Below are 21373 nucleotides of genomic sequence, written 5' to 3'. Positions count from 1 at the left end.
TGCTAGAACCTCTCTCCCTGCTCCCTGGTATAGGAGCTCTCTTGGAGAATATTAAGAGGAAGGCTTAGAACGGTGACTCATTGGGGAAAGCAACTCCCTAACATGCATCTTAAACTGCCCCTGACAAGATCTACCCCTTAGGAAAGTGGAGACTTACTTCGTGAATTCGGAATTCACTGGATCAGTCAGTTTTTGGCTTGCTTTCTCCAGGAATCCACCCACCATCTGCCAATCACACAGAGTATGAAAGTTAAAAACACTCAGCATCAGAAACAAGGCAGGACTTTTCAGATGTCTACAAAGGAGAAATTACTTATATGATAATTTTGTTTTCCTTAGGATAGACAGATGGACTCGGGACCAATGGGTTGTGCTCCCCTGCCAGCAGATGAAGATGGAGTCAGATTTCAAAGCTGACATCACCCTAGGTACATCCCCTGCGTGATCTCAGCCCTCCAGTATTCTCTTCAAAAGCCACTGTGGACATACTATCGAAAAAACTTGATTAAAAATGGATAACCATAACTGTACTCAACCAAACACTGAACCACAGTAGGGACTGGATGACGGCTCACCTGTAATCTCTTAGAATAGATATCCACTCCACAGAGGAATCCTTGGCACCGTTCTTGGGCAGCCGTGGGCAGGATACTGAGTCCATCTGTCTACACTAAAGAAATGGAGAGATTACTTACCTGATAATCTCGTTTTCCTTAGTGTAGACAGATGGACTCATTACAAATGGGTATAGTGTGCTCGTGCTAGCAGTTGGAGACGGACCTGACGTCAGCACGTGGTACATATACCCCTGCAGGAAGTGCAGCAACTCAGTAATTTTCCTTGCAAAAGCTTCATGGATATATGTGTGACTGACCGATTGATTAACCAAACATGATTAACCTGACCGATTGATAGTAGCTGGAGACCGCCAGTGTTCTCAACCGGAAGGGCATCCACCCTGCCGGGTGTCGACGCCTATGTCAGAAAACATGGCTTACCTTGAATCGGTGAAACCCCATGTATATCGGCAGCCGGGCGGGATGCTGAGTCCATCTGTCTACACTAAGGAAAACGAGTTTATCAGGTAAGTAATCTCTCCATTTCCTAGCGTGTAGCAGATGGACACATTACAAATGGGATGTACAAAAGCTACTCCCGGACTGGGTGGGAGGCTGCCCGAGGTCCGTTTAGGATTGCCCTTGCAAATGCTGTGTCCTCCCTGGCCTGGACGTCCAGACGGTAGAATCTGGAGAAGGTATGGAGGGAGGACCACGTCGCCGCTCTGCATATCTCTGCAGGCAACAGCATCCTAGTTTCTGCCCAAGAGGCCGCTTGCGCTCTGGTAGAGTGAGCCTTGACCCGTAAAGGTGGTGGTTTTCCCGCTTCTACGTAGGCCGCCTTGATAACTTCCTTGATCCAGCGGGCAATGGTTGCCCGTGAGGCCGCTTCCCCTTGCTTCTTCCCGCTGTGAAGGACGAACAGGTGGTCCGTCTTTCGTACTGTTTCCAACATTTCCAGGTATCTGGACAGTAGCCTGCCGATGTCAAGATGGCACAGTATTCGACCTTCTTCTGACTTCTTCAAACCTTCCGTGGTTGGCAAGGATATGGTTTGGTTGAGGTGGAAGTGTGAGACTACTCTGGGTAAGAAGGAGGGAACTGTGCGAAGATGGATGGCCCCTGGAGTGATTCTGAGAAACGGTTCGCAGCAGGACAGCGCTTGTAGATCTGAGATGCGGCGCGCTGAGCATACGGCCAGCAAGAACACCATCTTCAAGGTTAACAAACGGAGGGACAGGCCTCAGAGGGGTCTGAAGGCGGATCCCGCTAGGAAGTCCAAAAACTAGGTTGAGGTTCCACAGGGGCACTGGCCACTTCAGTGGCGGGCGAATGTGTTTGACTCCTTTCAGGAAACGTGAAACGTCTGGGTGTGTGGCAATGCTGTTGCCATCACTCCTGGGGCCGTAGCAAGATAGCGCTGCCAGCTGAACCTTGATTGAATTGAGGGACAGACACTTCTGGAGCCCATCTTGCAGGAAATCCAAAATGATGGGGATTTTAGCGGCATGTGGATGGTGCTGAGAGTGTCGCACCAAGCTTCAAATACTCTCCAGATCCTTATATAAGTTAGTGATGTGGAGAACTTGCGTGCACAGAGGAGTGTATCTATTACCGGCCCAGAGTATCCCCTTTTCTTCAGTCTAGCCCTCTCAATGGCCAGACCGTAAGAGAATTGAGCTGGATCCTCGTGGAGGATGGGACCTTGCCGCAGCAGGTCCCTGTGAGGGGGCAGGAGTAGAGGATCCCCTGCCAATAGTCTTCTCATGTCTGCATACCAGGGTCTTCTTGGCCAATCCGGGGCCACCAGAACTAGGCCTCTGTGCCGCTGAATCTTGGGTATAATGGCGCCCAGCAGGGGCCATGGGGGAAAGGCATATAGCAGGATCCCCTGAGGCCATGGCTGTACCAGGGCGTCGATCCCCTGGGATAGAGGATCTCGCCTGCGACTGAAATATCTGGGTACTTGAGCGTTGGACCTGTCCGCTAGTAGGTCCATGCCCGGCGTCCCCCACTGATCCATGATCATCTGAAAGGCCGTGGACGACAGCTGCCAATCCCCTGGGTTTAGGCTTTCTCTGCTGAGGAAGTCTGCCGTGGCGTTGTCCTTCCTGGCGATGTGGACGGCGGAGATGTCCCGGAGATTTGCTTCCGCCCAAGCCATCAGGGGGGCTATTTCTAAGGATACCTGTCGGCTTCTGGTTCCGCCCTGTTGGTTGATGTATGCCACCGTGGTGGCATTGTCCGACATCACTCTGACTGCTCTGTTGCGAAGTCTGTGGGCAAATCGCAGGCATGCTAACCTGACTGCCCGTGCCTCTAGTCGGTTGATGTTCCACCCCGACTCTTCTCTGTTCCACTGCCCTTGGGCGGTTAGTTCTTCGCAGTGTGCTCCCCAGCCACTCAGGCTGGCATCTGTAGTGAGCAGGGTCCAGGTTGGAGGGGACATTTTTGACCCCCGGCTCATGTGGCTGGGCTGCAGCCACCACCGAAATTGATGCTGTACTCTGGCCGGTAGAGGTAGATGCACGGTGTAGTTCTGTAATCGTGGGCTCCACCGAGATAGGAGGGCGCGTTGTAACGGTCTCATATGAGCCCGCGCCCATGGTACCACTTCCAGAGTGGAGGCCATTAGGCTGAGGACCTGTAGGTAATCCCAAGCTGTGGGCCGGGTGGCGCTCAGCAAAGTCTGCAAACGATTCCGGAGTTTTGATTTCCTCTTGGAGGTCAGGCTGACTTTGTCTCCCTGGGTGTCGAATCGGACTCCGAGGTATTCCAGCGACTGCGAAGGCTGTAGGGAACTCTTGTTTGTGTTGACTACCCATCCTAGGCTTTCCAGAAGAGATATAACTCTGTTGGTTGCCCGGTGGCTCTCCTCCAGTGACTTTGCCCTGATCAGCCAATCGTCTAGGTAGGGATGGACGAGAATTCCTTCCTTCCTGAGTGACGCCGCCACCACTACTATTACCTTGGTGAAGGTCCGTGGCGCGGTGGCTAACCCGAAGGGTAGAGCCCGGAACTGAAAGTGTTGTCCTAGGACTTTGAAGCGTAAGTAGCGCTGATGATCCCGATGGATTGGGATATGCAAGTAAGCTTCTGACAGATCCAGGGATGTGAGATACTCCCCTGGTTGTATTGCACTTCGGACTGACCACAGAGTTTCCATGCGAAATCCTGGGACCCTTAAGTGCCGGTTGACCGACTTGAGGTCCAGGACAGGTCTGAAGGTGCCCCCCTTCTTGGGCACGATGAAATAAATGGAGTAATGCCCAGAATTTATCTCCCATGCAGGCACTGGTATTATGGCTTGTAGGGACAGGAGCCTTCCCAAGGCAGCTTCCAGCGCCGCCCTCTTGAGGGGCAGACAAGGAGATTCCACAAACTTGGCCGGAGGGAGATGGAGGAAGTCCAGGTAATACTCTTCCCGGACAATGGCGAGGACCCACTGGTCCGAAGTAATCTCGACCCATCTGCGGTAGAATAGGGTTAGCCTGCTCCCTATGGCTTCTTCCCCCGGATGGGTCGGCTGATTCTCATTGTGGGGTGCGGCTGGGACCTGAACCCAAGCCGGTTCCCCGCTTGCTGTGCCTGGTCCGAAAGGACTGGTTCCTGGTCTGAGAACGAGGTGCTTGGGAGCCAGTCCTGTAAGGGTTGAAGCGTTGAGAGCTTCTACCTCTGGATGGCCTAGGAAAAGGGCGCTGGTTCCTCCTTGACTTGTCTTCTGGTAGACGGGGTAATGGAGATGCGCCCCATTTGTTAGCCAGGTTCTCGAGGTCGCTGCCGAACAGGAGGGATCCCTTAAAGGGCATTCTTGTAAGGCGCGTCTTGGAGGAGGAGTCGACCGACCAATTTCGTAGCCAGAGCTGTCTCCTGGCTGCCACTGAGGATGACACCCCTTTGGCTGCCGTACGGACTAGGTCAGAGGCAGCGTCAGTGAAGAACGAGAGGGTCGATTCCATTTCTTCTCCCGGGGTGTTGTTCCTGGCTTGTGATAAACAGGAACGCGTCACCACAGTGCAGCAGGTCTTCTTCCGCCGTCATTTCTATGTTTCTATGATATAAGCCATTGTGGTCGCATTGTCAGACAGGATCCTGACCGACTTCCCTTGCAGGATCGGACAGAGGGCCTGCAGTGCTAATTGCACTGCTCTGATCTCCAGACGATTGATCGACCACTGGGACTCCTCTGGCCCTGACACACCACTCCCCAGCCAGAGAGACTGGTGTCCGTTGTGACCACAGTCTAATCGGGGACTTCCAGGGATACCCCACGGCTCCTATGAGCAAAACTAACTCCAGGGTGGATGCCATCAATCCAAGGATCCACAAATAATCCCAAACTCTGGGAGGAGCTTGGACAACAAATCCCGAACCTGCTCCTGCAGCTTGACGATGCGGTCCCCAGTCAGAAAAACTCAGCCCTGTCGTGTGTTGAACCAGGCGCCAGAAATTCCAAGACCTGGGCAGGAATCAGGTGGCTCTTGGCGAAGTTGATCACCCAATCGAGCGAACGCAATAGCAGAAGAACCCGATGAACCGCCGAGCAGCAAAGCAACTCCGACTTTGCCAGAATCAGCCAATCGTCCAGATATGGGTGAACAAAGAATCCTTCCTTCCGGAGCTGCGTCACCACCACAATCATCACTTTGATAAAGGACCTGGGTGCCGTGGCCAGCCCGAAAGGCAGGGCACGAAACTGGAAGTGGTCTCCTAGAATGATGAACCTCAGGAATTTCTGGTGGTCTGACCGGATACAGATGTGCAGGTACGCTTCTGAGAGATCTAGAGACACCAAGAATTCGCCCTTGCGTACCGACGCAATGACGGATCTCAGAGTTTCCATGTGAAACCGCAGTATCCGAAGGCACCTGTTTACTCTTTTTAAGTCAAGAATGGGCCGGAAGGTGCCCTCTCTTTGGCACCACGAAGTAAATGGAGTAAAGGCCCTTCCGCTATTCCGCGAGAGGAACCTTTACAATGGCCCCGAATTCGAGGAGACGCTGCAACGTGTCCCGTATCGCCCGGCATTTCTCAACGTACGAGCATGGGGAAATGAGAAAGTGATCTCGAAGGCGCCGAGCAAAATCCTTCCCCCTCCCCCCTCCGTGGTTCGAGCTGTAGCACGAAATGAGGCCAAAATGGCCTCCAGTAGAACGGGTCTGCAGGCTGAGGCCACGAGCTGAGCCCTGCCGCGGCCATGAAACACCTCCCCCAACTACAGCCGATGTGCCTTCCGCTCCAGGGAAGCAGGAAGAACAGAGACTGTCGTGTGAAAGGCGTGCACACATCTCCACAAGCCTGACAGGCCGTGCCTCGAGGCATCACAAACCGGCTGAGGAAAAGCAAACTTTTTTTTTTTTCAGTGGTGGGGCAGGCACTGAACAGCGCAGGAGTACTCTTACTGTTTGTTTCCAAATCTGAGAAGAAAAAACGGGTCCTGATTGTCCTAGGGTGAGTGAGCCGGGCTCCCAGGTATCACCCCCAACTCGAAACCGTGCTGTTCAACAGGGTTCTCAACCCCTATCCAGCCTAGCCTCAATTCCAGGGGGGGTGGTCCCCTCAGGACCTGCCAACCCCCTGGGAGGCTAAATGCAACTGCTCCTGCCAGCTTCCAATGGAAAGCTCGATGTCTTTTTTGGTTTGGTTTTTTTTTTAAAGAAATACTAACTCTAAGCAAATTAAAAACCAAATTCCTGACTACACTTTTTGATTTTTTTTTTTAAACTAGCTACAGACTGTAGGATTTTGCACCTCCACCATCTGCTGGAGACAGAGAAATACTGACGGACTGTAGGTGGCACCTCGAGGTATAGGACAGTCTGTGAAAACCTCTGTCGCCATCTGCTGGAGGGGAGGCAAAAGCCAGGAGTCTGGACTGATCCGGGTATGTACAGGGAAAGCGGGATTTGCCCACCAGGGGGCCGCTCAACCCACTCGTAAGCCCACGTCCCTATGCCTCAATGGGATCAGGAATGACGTTGGTATGGGCACCGAGCAAGGAGACCGGAAGAAGTCTTACCGAAACCCCTCTTCTCTAAAGGTAAATCTTCTTCCTTTTTTTTTTTTTTTTTTAAACTTACCTGGGCTCAGTGCTTACCGATTGTGTAAAGAGACTTGTCTCTAGCTGCAGGGGGAGAGGGCTTTAGCCGTCACCGCCATGCTCGTCTTCCTGCACCTGCTGCCTTTCAGTTGCTTGAACAGCAACGTCCACTCCGGGAGCTGGCTACCAGGCCAAGGCACACCTCTGAGATCTCGGAAATCACCTCAGGAATTTTCAACTGGGGGAGGGGCCTTTAGGTATCACCGCAGAAGAGCAGGGCTCAATCCTTTCTCCAATTTAAAAGTAGAATTTCTTCTTCCAAAAGGTACAGCGATCCCCATAGAGAAAGTATGCCTACATCTGCAGGAGACTGAGAAATATCAAAGGGCTGAGGTCATTGAAGGGGTTTATCTAGGGTGACGTCAGCTTTGAAAACTGACTGCATCTCCATCTGCTGGCAGGGGAGCACAACCCATTGGTCCAGAGTCCATCTGGATACACGCTAGGAAATGCTTCTATACTCTATCCCAGAATCCCACATCCCTGTGTTAAAAGAAAAATGAAAACCAAACAGGGAGAGTGTTCAACGCTTCACATTTCTTTTCTGATCTAGTCTTAAGAACATAAGATAAGCCATACACTGTCAGACCAAGAGTCCATCAAGCTCAGTATCCTGTTTCCAACAAAGGCCAATCCAAGTCACAAGTCTTCCTGTTAAGGAGATTTTAAACAAGAAAGCTGAAAGGCCAAGTACATCCCGAGGCATCAGTTCTCACAGCACCGCAGGGTCTCACGTCAGTGCTCTCAAGAGCCAGAGAAGCCTCTCCAACTGTGCCAGTTGTCCCCCATCTCTGGCCTATTGCTTCAAGGTCATACCCCCCATTTACCTGTTTGTCAGTGATGCTCAGGTAGGCCTTAATGGTTTCCAGCACAGGTAGCCTGTAAGCTGCGCTCTCCCCGGTCCCAGGCTGCAGGCTGTAAACATTGAACAGGATCGGTAAGAAGTTCTTGGCGAATCGACTCACTTCTGCACGGTCGGCATCTGTGAAAGAGAATCACAAGATAATGACTGTGAGAAATGCTGTAAATCTTCATCTCCATTAAAATGCACTTTAATGTTCCCTGAGCAGCAGAGTGAAGGATTAATAGGACAACAGTGGATTTCCTCGACAAGTTCTATTCAGCTTTTGAACACAATGTTCTGCTCAATTTTAGTTTTCTTGGTTAAAATTGAATATTCTGAACATACTTCATTGAAGAAACTGAGATTTTTAGATAAGTGGATTCCAGCGTTTTCCCCTTTTCAGCAAAGCAGAGACCACACCAGGTGAAATGTCAGACAGATGTGAAACAGGAAGAGTAATTTCAGAATAGCTTACACTTTCTCCTACCTAGTGACGGTCTCCCTAAAGGAAATGTCCATATGGACAATCAACATCTGCAGAATCCTTTGACGGCTCTCAGCCCAGCAGTGACCGGAAGAGCAAAGTGACAAACATGACTGCCACCTATACGAACATCAGCCTGCGCATCAACTGATGCCCAACTAACTGTGCATGCTTTGCAATCATACAAGCTAGAAACGCATCTAGGCATTTATGGGCAGTATTAACTATGTGACGGAAGAGTGGTCCTGCCACGCCCCAGCTGAGAAGACGACAAGCAGAGGGCTGCCTCTGACATGATGTAAAAGTGCCTCTTACTAGCCTCATGCCCTTGCCCATGAATGTTCGCACGAGGTCTCCCGATCAGCCTCGTAGCCCACTCCTTTGCTTCATGGCCCTTGTTCCTCAGAGCACGCAGGGCCTGCTTACCAGACTCACAGCCCTTGTTGACGAGAGTGCGCAGCGCCTGGCAGACGGTGAGCCGCAGGTCTGCTCGGTCACTGATGGCCAGGCCCAGGGTACGCGCAATCCCCTTGAAGGAGGCTGCAGTGTCGCTGGGTTTGGTGCAGAACCCTGGCAACATAGTCCAGATCTGGAAGGCAAGCAGTACAATGAGATGAGGCTTAAGGAATAGGAATTTCAAAGGCTTGGTAGAACAGAGAGGACTCAGGTTCACCAATGGCAGCTTTCATCTCAGAAATCTACAAGCACTCCATCACCCCCTGAGAGACTAGGGGTAACATCTGAAAAATTTGTCATGTTAAAAAAAAAAAAAATTAGAATAAAAAGGTAACATTTTGCACTGCTTATCAAAATAAAATTTTACAAACATTTTTTCATGATTTAAAATTCTCAGTCTTTAATTTTTCACTGTACTTGTTTGTTCCCTTATTTCATAAGGTCCTTATTACACCTCCTCCCCCCCACTTCTTTCCTAATCTCACTGTGAGAACAGAGCAGGAAGACTGTGTGCATTTGTCCCAGTGGAGCAGTTGATCCCATGTCAAACAGGAGCCAGACCACAGGAATCACGTGGCCCAAATCCAGACCGAATGCATCGCTATCCTGCAATTTAACAAATTCTGCTTTCCGGTGTCAGCTGCTGATGCCATGGAAGCTCCAGTCTCTATCACTGCCCTCCCACAGTGACTGACGGGAAAAAGAAAGAAGAAATGGAAGGGCAGTTAGGACATTCTTATTTCCAGGGTGGTTATCCCAGGCAGGTCAATATAAGAACAAGAGAAAGGAAAGGATTTGCTTACAGACACACACCAATCAGAAAACAGATCATTCTACTTTCTTCTGACAAACTGGTTTCACAGCAATTTTCTTCCTGTCCAATCACACCTGTCATCCAATCCCCCTGAATTTCGTGTCATCATCTCATCGCTAAAGGTAAATGCTGTGCTAGTGGCACAGAGAGGCCCAAAACACTTAGCTATGTCACAGCTCTACGATGAGATCCTCTTACCTGCCACTGAAGGGTATCGTAGATTTTGGCCTCCAGATTTCTCCCGTTCTGAGCATGTTCGCTGGCTACAGCCAATTATTAAAAAAAAAAAAAAACACACACAGACACAACACAAGAGATCAGTCTGAAGAAAGAATGAAAGGGATTAACCAAAACATTGACCTAATCAAATCATTTATAGAGATAATACAACCAACGACAGATACTCCCAAGTGGCCCCAAGTCACAGTGCAGGCTGCACCATGTTTAACCTCCAGAGATGGCGAGAAGCAACCCAGCAGTCAGAGGCTTTGAGAAATTACATATAGTTTTCTTTACTGGCAATACTACTGTGGCAATCTGTACAACTACTGCTCTTTCCTAGCAAGTGACAGTGGGCTTCTCGATCACAGGAGAACATCTAAAACGACAGTGAAAAGTGCAGTCTGATGTGGTTCATTACTTGCAGAACAACCTCGGACAGATGTGGGAAGGAGAAGCAGCGTTACTATCATCGCCCAAGTACAGCTGGGTACACTAGGATACAAAGCCTTGGATAAAGCTGCAAGAAAGTCCCAGAAGCACTGCTGGCATGCTGGTCTAACTCTTACACTCTACTCACTCCTCCTCCACAGGCACCCTGAGCATTATGCTCCCATAGTCCCTTAATCAACTCAAACTACACAGGCAACATGTACATACAAAGCCAACTACTGCTTCCAGATCACGAGCATGCACGTTATCAACTTGGCATTAATTACCTCTGTTCTTCAAAGCGGCAGCCAGAGGCAGGAAATACCTGGCAAAGAAGCCAAGCTCCGTGTTCCTGACATGGTCTCTTATCACTGGAATCAACCAGCTCTGAGAGAAATCACAGTTTTCCCTGAAGAAAAGAAGAAAGGTACAGTCAAGTTAAAAAAAAAAAAAAAAAGACACATACACACACACACACCCCTTTAATGCTGCAGCCAAGCCTTTAAGCCTTCACTGCAACTACAAAAAATCAATCTGTATCCATCAGGGACAGGATGTATGCCAAGTGCACTCAGATTTCACCACACTGAAAAGTAACATGCATCCATCCAATATAAAAGCTCATGAACCAAATATGAATCACGCACTTACAACACAGCCTTTCCACGTAAACATCACATAATTCAACCCCCAAACCCCCCCCCCCCCCCCCCCCCCCCCCCTCTGTACAGCATCCGGATTCTCTTATAGCTTTACATCCCATTTCAAGATCCTGTTGGCTTTGTCATTTTTTTTCTTATTCTTTCTTAATTTGGTAATTTTGCATTAATTCAATCTTTAGCTTTGTTGAATTCACGTACGATGCAGGATTGTATTTTACTAGTTTAATTTTTAGCAAAAGTCAATAACGTGCTGTCCTTTGGTAGTGGCACGCTGCACACATTTACTGCACAATTGTTATTTTTCTGGACTCAATTACTGTGTTATAATGCAATTTCTCCATCAGAGTCTTCAACAACTAAACTACCAAACACTGCACAATAGAGTAGGGGACAGCATTTCATGCTCACGTCACTCATCGCCAATGCACCTGATTTTAATGACGACAAGTATAGACAAAAGGGACAACCAAACTGTCTCTTAGCCACTGCACATACTATGATGCTAAGGCAAGTTACTGAGCTCAAATTTAGACTGTAAGCTCTGGATCAGAGATGGCACCGCCACCCGTTCCTTGTCCATGACAATGGCATGACACATGGGAAAGCAGGGCCTTTCACTGCCAGAAGAACTTCTCCCCTCCAGCAGCTGCACTCACCCGGAGAGAACATCTCCGCCAGGTCCCAGAAGCTGTACTCACCAACTTTCCCCCGAATTCCTACTACTTTCTTCCCCTCCCCCCACAATGTATAGGCTCCGTCACAGATAGGAGGAAGGGGAAGGAGAGGGGGCAAATCACCAGACCCTTCTGAGAATATCTGTTTCTTTTTTCCTTTTCTTTTAGGACACTGCCAAACTACAAACCCCTCAGACTTGACCATGCCACCCACCCCCCCCTTGGGGCTCAGAATCTAAAAGCCAAGGCACGTTATACTAAGGAAATTACTGAAAGGGCTCTTGCCTAACAAGAGAGGTTAGGTAGACCTAGAACAATCACTCCTGCTGCACCACCAGTACATCCTATCTGCTGGAGGCAGAGAATACTGGGAAATGTCTGGACTGCACCATACATATAGCAGTGATGATGTCACAGGGAAGTCTGTGTTCTCTGCCTCCATCTGCTCGTACGGAGAAAGAGTCCACTATTGCGGATTGGTGTAGCAGATAAAGAATGTAAATTCTCGTACAGTGCTATATACAAATGACAATACAAAAAAATAAAATATACATACATATGCACACAAATTGCCAACTCTCACTGAGTAATAACTGTTGATAATTTCACAAGCATAAACAAAAACAAATACAATTTTTACCAGTAACCTGAGATGACATTTTCTACTAGTTAATGTCTCAGAGCAAAAAAAAAAAAAAGACCAAACTCCCCACTAGAAATTATAAAATAAAGCTTAATGGAGAAATTACTTACCTGATAATTTCCTTTTCCTTAGTGTACCCAAAAAACACGAAGGTAGGCGATCTAGATGGAGACAAAGCAAGGCTGCAAAGCTGACGTCACAGTATATATACCCCTGCCGTGACCTCGGCCCTCCAGTATTCTCTTCAAAAGCCACTGTGAACATACTAGTGAAAGGGCTTGATTAAAAATATGATTAAAAATGGAAATCCGTAACTGTACTCAACCAAACACTGAACTCCAGAAAGAACATAGGTACCCCCTAATCTAGGAACTGGATGCATACTTACCCATAACCCCTTGAATTCAAGGCCCACTCCAAGGAAGAACCCATGGCACAGTTCTAGGGCAGCCGAGGGCAGAAGGCTGAGTCCATCTGTCTACACTAAGGAAAACAAAATTATCAGGAAAGTAATTTCACCATTTCCTAGTATGTAGCCAGATGGACTCAGGACCAATGGGATGTACAAAAGAAGTCCATTACCTGCTATTAAGTTCACTTAGAGAATAGCCACTGCCATTAGCAATGGTTACATGGAATAGACTTAGTTTTTGGGTACTTGCCAGGTTCTTATGGTCTGGATTGGCCACTGTTGGAAACAGGATGCTGGGCTTGATGGACCCTTGGTCTGACCCAGTATGGCATTTTCTTATGTTCTTATGTACTCCCAATCGGGGCAGGAGGTTGCCCGCAGTCCAGTCAACACCGACCGTGCAAAAGCTGCATCCTCTCGGGCCTGTACATTCAGGTGATAAAACCTGGAGAAGGTGTGCAAGGAGGAACACGTCCGCTGCTCGGCAGATATCAACGGATGACAGCAGTCTAACTTCTGCCCATGAGACTGCCTGAGCCCTAGTAAAATGAGCTCTAACCTGAGAAAGTAATGGCTTTCCAGCCTCCTCATAGGCTACCATGACCATCTCCTTAATCCAGCGAGCTATGGTTGCCCACAAAGCTGTTTCGTTCTGCTTCCTTCTGCTGTGAAGGACAAACAGGCGGTCCATCTTTCGGACCGGTTCTGAGGCTTCCAGATACCACACTAGAAGTCTTGACATCCAAATGATGGAGGAGACTATATTCCTCCACATCTTTGAGTTTATCTAGGGATGGCAACGAAATGGACTGATTCAGATTAAACTCCGATACTACCTTGGGCAAGAAGGATGGAACAGTACACAGCTGTAACGCCCCTGGAGCCATCCGGAGGAACGGCTCCCGGCATGACAATGCCTGCAGTTCAGAGATGCAACATGCTGAGCATATAGCCACCAGGAACACCATTTTCAAAGTCAAAGCAGTGGTCAAAAGGAAGGACATGCCAAAAAATCCAGTACTAAATTAAAATTCCACAAGGGAACTGGCAACCCTAAAAGGAGGTTGAAGGTCCACCACGCCCTTCAGAAAATGAGTCACGTCAGGATGAACCAACAGGCAGGCACCATTCACCTCACCCTTGAGACAGGAGAGCGCCATTACCTGCACTTCAAGAAGTTAAAGGTCAAACCTTAATTCAAGCCATCCTGCACAAATTCCAGAATAAGTGGGATTTTGACCATCTGAGAGAGGACACCAGGCCTCAAATACTCTCCACACCCGCTAGGTCGTGGAGAACGTCTGAGCATGGAATAAGGTGACACCTTCTGCCGCAGAATATCCCCGCTTCATCAGGTGAACTCTCTCAAGGGACAGACCATGAGACAGAATAGAGTCAGATCCTCGTGAAGGACTGGTTCCTGCTGCCCTGTGGTGGGAGGCATAGGGGGTTCTCCACCACGAATCTTCGGATGTCTACATACCACGGACGCTTGGACCAATCTGGAGCTATTAGTAGGATTAATCCCCTGTGGTGTTCGATTCTGCGAATGACCCTGCCCAGCAGGGGCCATGGAGGGAAGGTGTATAGCAACTCGTCTTCTGGCCAGATCTGGACAAGAGCGTTGATTCCCAGGGACCACGGATCTCTTCAGCAACTGAAGAATTGAGGAATCTTTGCATTGAGATGTGACCAGCAGGTCGATAGTTGATCGCTTGGGCCTTCCATCTATCAGTTGAAACGCTTTGATCAACAGCCTCCACTCTTCTTGTTCGATTCTCCCTGCTTAGAAAGTCTGCTCTGACGTTGTCTTTTCCTGCAATGTGGGAGGCCGAAATCATCTGTAGATTTACTTCCGCCCACTCTGTAAGGAGGTCTATCTCCTGTGACACCAGCTGGCTCTTGGTTCCTCCCTGGCGTTTGATGTAGGTGACCATCGTCGTGTTGTCTGACATCACGCAAACCACTTGACCCTGGAGTCTGTGGCTGAACTGTAGACACACCAATCTGACTGCCCGGGCTTCCAGGTGATTGATGTTCCAGAGGGCCTCTTCTTCTGTCCAATGTCCCTGGGCCATCAGCTCCCGACAGTGAGCAACCCAGCCCCGAAGACTCGTATCTTCCATCGGTAAGTGAGATGACCTGCATAGTCTTGAGACTGCAGGTTCCAAAGTGATAGCAAACAGCGTTGAAGTGGACGCATGTGTGCCCTTGCCCACAGCACTACTTCCAGGGCCGCTATCAAACCAAGGACTTGGATATAGATCCACAGCATAGGGCGTTCCGCGTTCACCACCTGACACAGCTGGTCCATCAACTTCTGTATCTGTGTGGTTGAAAGGAAGACCTTGCCCCACCTGGTGTCCAACCAGATTCCCAGATACTCCAAGGCTGGGAAGGCTTGAAGCTGCTCTTGGCCAGGTTTACTACACAGCTGAATTCCTGTAACAAGGAGATCACCCTGTTGGTAATCAAGAGGCTCTCTTCCACGGACTCGGCCCGGATCAGCCAATTGTCCAGGTATGAGTGCACCAGGATCCCATCTTTCCTTAACGCTGCCACCACAACCACCTTAATCTTGGAAAATGTTCTGGGGGTGGTGACTAGGCCAAAGGGCAGCGCACGAAACTGATAATGTCGACCCTGTACCACAAAATGTAGAAAACGGAGTTCTTGTCGGATTGGAATATGTAGGTAGGCCTTGGATAGGTCCAGGGAGGTTAGGAACTCTCCCAATTGTACGGCCATTATCACGAACCGTAAGGTCACCATGTGAAAATGAGTCACTCGCAAGTGACTGTTAACACTCGAAGTCCAGGATGGGGCAAAAGGAACCTTCCTTCTTGGGTACGACAAAATTAATGGAATGACGTCCCGTATTTTCCTGGGGCCTAGGTACTGGGATAGCAGCCCTCATCCTGAGGAGCACAGAAGTGTAATCTCCACTGCCTGCTTCTTGTGCTGGGAGCAGCAAGGAGACATCATGAATACGTTCCAAAGATTGCTGTAGAATTCCAGCGTATAACCTTCTCGTATGACTTCCTGTATCCATTTGTCCGAAGTGATCTCGCCCCACGTTGGTAAAAGAGACAGACAATCCCCTATCTCCTCATCCTGAAGGTGGGTCGGTAAAATTTCATTGGGGGGTTCAGGACAAGCCTGAACTCGAACCTGCCCTTCTCTTGGGCTGCCGGATACGAAAGGACTGATCTCCCAAGGGGTCGAGACCTCTGAAATGTCAAATTTCTGGAGGGGCGAAAATGCTGGGAACCCCTGGATCGACCCCTTAATAGGTGAGGGACACTGTAACTGCTTCCTCTTTATCTTCTAGTAACCTGGGAACTGGAGACTCATCCCATTTACTAGCCAGCTTTTCCAGCTCATTCCCAAATAGGAGCAATCCTTTAAATGGTATCTTTGTAAGATTAACATTGGAGGTTGTGTCAGCTGACCAATTTTGCAGCCATAGCTGTCACCTAAGCAGCAAAGTCGAACAGGCTACCGGACCAAGGCACACCTCTGAAGGATCTCGGAAATCGTCTCAGGAATTCTCTACTGGGGGAGGGAGCAGGGCTCAATTTTCTCCCATTTAGAATGTAGACTTTCTCCTTCCAAAAAGTACAGCAATTCCCATATGGAGAGGTACATCCACCATCTGCTGGAGACGAAGAATACTGGAGGGCTGAGGTCATGGCAGGGGTCTATACTGTGACATCAGCTTTGCAGCCTTACTCTGTCTCCATCTGCTGGCAGGGGAGCATAACCCATTGGCTACCCGCTAGGAAAGATATTTTGTTTTCATAAGTATGCTGATGTATATTCTCATTACTTCAGGGCACTTTGCCAACAACTCTGATGTAAAGAAAACGCTGGGTGTAAGTTCATCAGAATGTAGGGCTGCCATCCCAGCATTCTTTGTGCTTATCGTGAGGTTTATCGTAGAGTATACTTACTCCGTTCCATCAATCTCTAGCGGTACAGCCTGGAGGACAACCTCAGGACCCATGCTCTGCACAGCAGCTCCTACTGCCTGATCCAGCTCTCCTGTGTATGGGAAATGAGGAGAGTGCCGCAGGCTGGAGAGAGACTGCAGACACTGAAACATGGAAAACTGTGTGAGATGCAGCAGCAACATCATAAAACCTCACTCTTAGGTAGATGAACTGTGTCCACCATACACAAAGGCAAGCTCCCCATTCTCAGACCTTGATTAATCATTTTGCTATAAATTTTGCATGAATAGCGCCTGCGATAAAAAAAAGGGCATGGTTAGGGTAGTTTTTGGCAACGTGTGCACTTTTAGCGCTTTGCATAGGTATTTTACTGCAACGCAAGTTAAATTTATCGCACCCACGATATTTTCACTTCACAAGCTGCGAAATGCCCAGACAGGCACTTCCATGTTTAGGGCTGCTCCTGGCAAGAGAGACAGCGAGACTCTTTAGAAAGCTCTCATATTAGTCAACTTTTTATACCACTGTAGGAGTGTCAACTACTATCTCGAGTTGAGGTTTTGCTGGCGGTCTAGGGTTTGGGAATGGGCAGATTGGGGAGGAGTCAAGTTGGCCAGATAAATTAACTGGCTAGCTTGAAATTCAAAGTTAGCCGGCTGATTTACCCGGCCAACTCTGGTCAGGTCAAAGGCTGTCCTCAAGATAGCTGATTATACATAACCAGCTAACTTTAAGATAGTCAGGTATATTTAGTGGCATGGCTGCGCCACTGAATATACAGCACTAGTTGGTTATTTATAACAGACTAACTAGCAGAGCTGTGCGGAGGGGTTCAATATGGACCTCCTAAATTTTGCATCCTAAAACATAGGCGGCTACAGGGGCAGAGTTAGACAGGAAAATAGTTGTGAGCGCTTAGCACTGATGCCCAACATTAGGTAGCTAACATAGGGACCTAAATCTAGGAAAACTATTAACAGGCCTAAAGGAAATTGGTTCTTACCTGTTAATTTTCATTCCTGGAATACCACAGATCAGTCCAGTCAAGTGGGTTTTGCATCCCTACCAGCAGATGGAGGCAGAGAAAAAAAACGTTTGAGACACTGCTACATAACCGAGTGTGCCACCTGTAATCCTCAATATTAAACTGGTAACCAAGCCAAGATGAACACCTGGCAACAATAATTTAACTCCCCCTTGTCCGGAATTATCTTGAGAAGGTAGATGCGCTCCTCGAAAGGACTGCTGCCTTCCCGCACCTTGCTGTTGGGACAAAGCTGAAGAACTTCTGTGAACTAAATCTCCTCACATCCTGAAAACAAGCATGAGGCCGGAAAGTCTTCTTGCCGGGCTTCTTATCTTCTGACAACTTCTTCCCCTTAGACTCCCCCAAATGCTTCATCAATTGCTCATGATCTTCCCCAAACAGCAACTTTCATTTGAAGGGAAGATTGTACAGCTGCAACGTGGACCACACATCAGCAGACCAACTCCACAGCCACAGAAGCCTCTGCGCCAATACTGTTGAGACCATAATTCCTGGCAGAAGTCCTGACCAAATCATACAGTGCATCTGCCACATAGGCCACCCCCACTTCCTAACGGACTGCCTGCTTGGCCTTCACCGAAGATAAGACTCCTCTTGTGTCTTCTGCATCAAGCGCAGACAGGCCTGCTGCATGAAACTACTAGAGATCGCTGCTCGCAGGTTCATTGCTGAGACCTCAAACATCCTCTTTAACTGAATCTATAAATTCCAATATTTGGCATCTTTCAAGGCAGCCTACCCCACCACTGGAATGGTAGTCTTCTGGTCACCTCTGAGACCGAAGCATCCACCTTTAACATCATCAGGAATTCCAGCGTCTCCTCAGGCAAGAGATACAACTTCGCCACTGCCCTACTGACCTGCTTCCAAAGAGTCCCGCTCGCGGATCACCAGCTTCTTTACCGTCTTAGGGAAAAGTTTCGGGGGTCCCAAAAGCCCATGAAGGACTGGGTCCACTCCTTCATTGCCGATTCCTCCTTTGTGACCTTAATCCCCAGCTCATCCAGACCCTGAGGAATAAGAGGACGTAACTCCTCTTTTCGGAATAAGCGGACAACCCTAGGGTCATCCCCCTTCCGTTACCAGCACCTCTCCTCTGGATCCAACTGATCCTTCCCGGCATCAGAACAGTAGCCATCCGATCATCATCAGAATCATTCCCAGGATCACCTCCAGAAGCCCCCTGAGGATCCACCGCATCATCGAAATCCATAGAAGACTCCTTGTCCTCTCCCGAACAGACTTCAATGCCCACGAGATGGAGGATCCCCCCAGACTTCCCTAGAGACCTCCCATCATGCCTCTTAGCCAGGAGTGTAGACTTTCAGTGCAGCTGCCGCTTTCCTCCTATCCTCCGCTTGGCTAAATAAGTCTTGTGGAGTAGAAGGAGAAAGTCCAGCAAAAAAGCCTCTGAGTCACTGGCCTCCCCGCTGACCGCTTCTTCATCAGGCTTCCCCCACAATATCTCAAACTCCAGCAGATCCCTGCACCATCAGCAACAGTGGAGGAGGAGAATCCCTGGCCTCTCTGGAAGTTGCCTGCTTACGACCATGCGGTGCCAAAATGGCTGCCATTCCCTTTGAGTCCCCCGAGCCCTGCACACCAGCCCCTGAAGAGTGGGTGACCCGCCAGGATGGAGCTTCCGCAGAGGTTTCCTCGCTCTTGGAGACACATTTTGTACACAGTGTGCCTGCCAAGAGACAATATCATCACTCTCTGCAGGCCCAAGTCTTCCCACGGTCACTGGCCCTTACACACTCAACCTTCCCGGCCACTCCTGACCTCACCCTCCTGATTCAACTCTTGCAGCCCAGACACCAGCACTAAGCTCTGTCAGCCTACGCTGCTCCTCTCCTGTTTCTCGACTTTTTTTTTTTTTCAAAAATACGGCCCCCAAGAAAAGGGAAAAAAGGATACTTCCCTGTGTCCACTGGCAGACACCAGTGAGGGGACTACTGAACGGCTGAGGGAACCAGGGCCCTTAGCTACCTAGGGTCAAGACAGCCAGGGATAACCAACCCCTCGCTCAACCCAAGGGATGGCCACCCATGAAGGCACCTAGCAACTCGGGGAGCAAATCCACTTCTAATCCTCCTCCTTCCTTCCTTTCTTTTTTAAAAAACTTCCAAACTGCAGGTCTTGCAATTCTGCCATCTGCAGGAGACAGAAATGCTGAGGACTGCAGATGGCACTCTTATGTAGCAGTGTGCCTCAAAGTTTTTATTCTCTGCCTCCATCTGCTGGTAGGGATGCAAAACCCACTTGTCTGGACTGTTCTGGGGTATGAAAAGGAAATTTTAGGATTCTAAATTTCAGTGCATTTTTAGCCGACAGATTTCTGTTTTGGACTGACAAACGTCTAAAATTTAGGGGCTCAGCTTACTTCTGAATCTCTGTCTCAATGAGCTTATCAGGTTCTATGTAAGTAAGAAAAAAGTGGCATTGCAGAAATCGCATCGAAATTTCATTGAGTGAGAAGCTACTACACCTTTAGTACAGTAAGGAACTTTCTTTTACCTTTTTCATGACTGGGTGGGCCCACTTCCCAGCCACATCGAAGAACATTCGCAAGACCTGCAACACAAAGGCCCAGGAAGCATGGAATCTGTAGCTCAGTCCTTCCTCCACCACCCTGCACCAGGACAAAAATGCACCAACGGGTCAAGGAGAGGCAGAGACACAGCTGCAACTTTAAGAGTGCATCCTTCAAGGAGTCCCATAAATACAAAGCACAGATCTAGGCTTTCCCTCCCACTGGAAGACAAGGCCCGAGGCAGATCAGGGATTACCAATCCCCCCGCTTGCCCTGCTCTACCCGAGGGATGGCCCACGAAGGAACCTAACACCTCGGGGAGCCCCTTTTTACTTCTCTTCTTCAAAGAATTTAAGAAACCTCTTTTTTTTTTTCACCTTTTCTTTTTTTATAACTCCAGACTGCAGGTTTGCAACTCTACCATCTGCTGGAGTCAGAGAAATATTGAGGGACTGATGAGGCACTCTCTGTTATGTAGCAGTGCCTCAAAGTTTTTACTCTCAGCCTCCATCTGCTGGTAGGGATGCAAAACCCTCGTCTGGACTGATCTGAGGTACAAACAGGAAGTGCGATTTGGGGGTTTAAAGATTAAAGAAGAAGGGATGAACGGAAATAGAGGGAGCACCCTCCTTCCATCTTTCTGACTTGAGCTCAGTCCCAAGTGAAATAAACTCAGAGGTCTCAGTGCCAGTAGACAAGGAAGTGATGAAACTCTTGCCCCTGGCCAGGCAAAGCCAAGGTCTGAACCATTTCACATCCCAGGAAGCACAAAAGTCATTGGTAAAGCACTGGAAAAGAAACCAGTATTCAACAAGCAAATGACTAGGTCTGGCTGCCATAAGTGCTATATTACATTTAGTCCAATTAATTATCTGAGCAAAGGCTGACATTCCCCATTTTATTCAATTGTTTAAAATGTGTTTCTAAAAAAGAAAATTATTCCTTACCTGCTAATTCGTTCCTGTAGTACCATGGAACAGTCCAGACCATGGGATGTCTCCCCCTTCTAGCAAATGGAGTCACAGAGCAAAAACTGAGAAGGTAGACTCATAATAGTAAGAGCGCCCTCTGTGTCCCCTCAGTATTAAGTATATCCAAGCAAGAAGCAAAAACAGTTTGGATGGATCTAAAAATGAACTTGAACTGCGAATGGAACAATCTACCAAATGCGTAGCAACTTGAAGAGTAAATCTATGAAAGAAACTTGCAGAATGAACTCCTAATCAGGAAAAACTCACCGGGCATGACTAGAAAACAGTAGACAGACGAGCTGCAATGTGCTTCCAGGAAAAAAATCCCCCCAACATTCCAAGGGAGGGCATCTGGTCTGATCCATGGTACCACAGGAATGAAAATTAGCAGCTAAGGAATAATTTTCTTTTCCCTGTACGTACCAGGATCAGTCCAGACCGTGGGATGTACCAAAGCTTCCCTAAGTAGGGTGAGTCCCTGAAAGCCCAGTTCGGATGACCCGAGCACCAAAGGAACCAAAATCCTGAGTTTGAATTACAACCCCAAACAGAGATGGGAATAAAAAAAGAG

At 48.7% G+C, this 21373-nt stretch overlaps 1 protein-coding gene across 2 annotated transcripts in view; it reads right to left on the bottom strand.

Annotated features, from left to right (window-relative positions):
* Window positions 1-21373, bottom strand: part of RRP12 (ribosomal RNA processing 12 homolog) — a 147915-nt gene that overhangs the window by 64039 nt on the left and 62503 nt on the right. For both annotated transcript variants that reach the window (XM_029610169.1, XM_029610170.1), the window contains exons 13-19: window positions 19816-19930; window positions 16251-16393; window positions 10194-10315; window positions 9454-9518; window positions 8412-8574; window positions 7485-7639; window positions 158-225 (exon numbers count right to left, since the gene is read on the bottom strand). In XM_029610169.1, coding sequence (XP_029466029.1) covers window positions 158-225; window positions 7485-7639; window positions 8412-8574; window positions 9454-9518; window positions 10194-10315; window positions 16251-16393; window positions 19816-19930 — 831 coding nt within the window. The remainder of the gene's footprint in view (window positions 1-157; window positions 226-7484; window positions 7640-8411; window positions 8575-9453; window positions 9519-10193; window positions 10316-16250; window positions 16394-19815; window positions 19931-21373) is intronic.

This window comes from Rhinatrema bivittatum, chromosome 7 (assembly GCF_901001135.1).
Source record: "Rhinatrema bivittatum chromosome 7, aRhiBiv1.1, whole genome shotgun sequence".
Taxonomy (NCBI): Eukaryota; Metazoa; Chordata; class Amphibia; order Gymnophiona; family Rhinatrematidae; genus Rhinatrema; species Rhinatrema bivittatum.
This window is presented reverse-complemented; position numbering and strand designations above follow the sequence as displayed.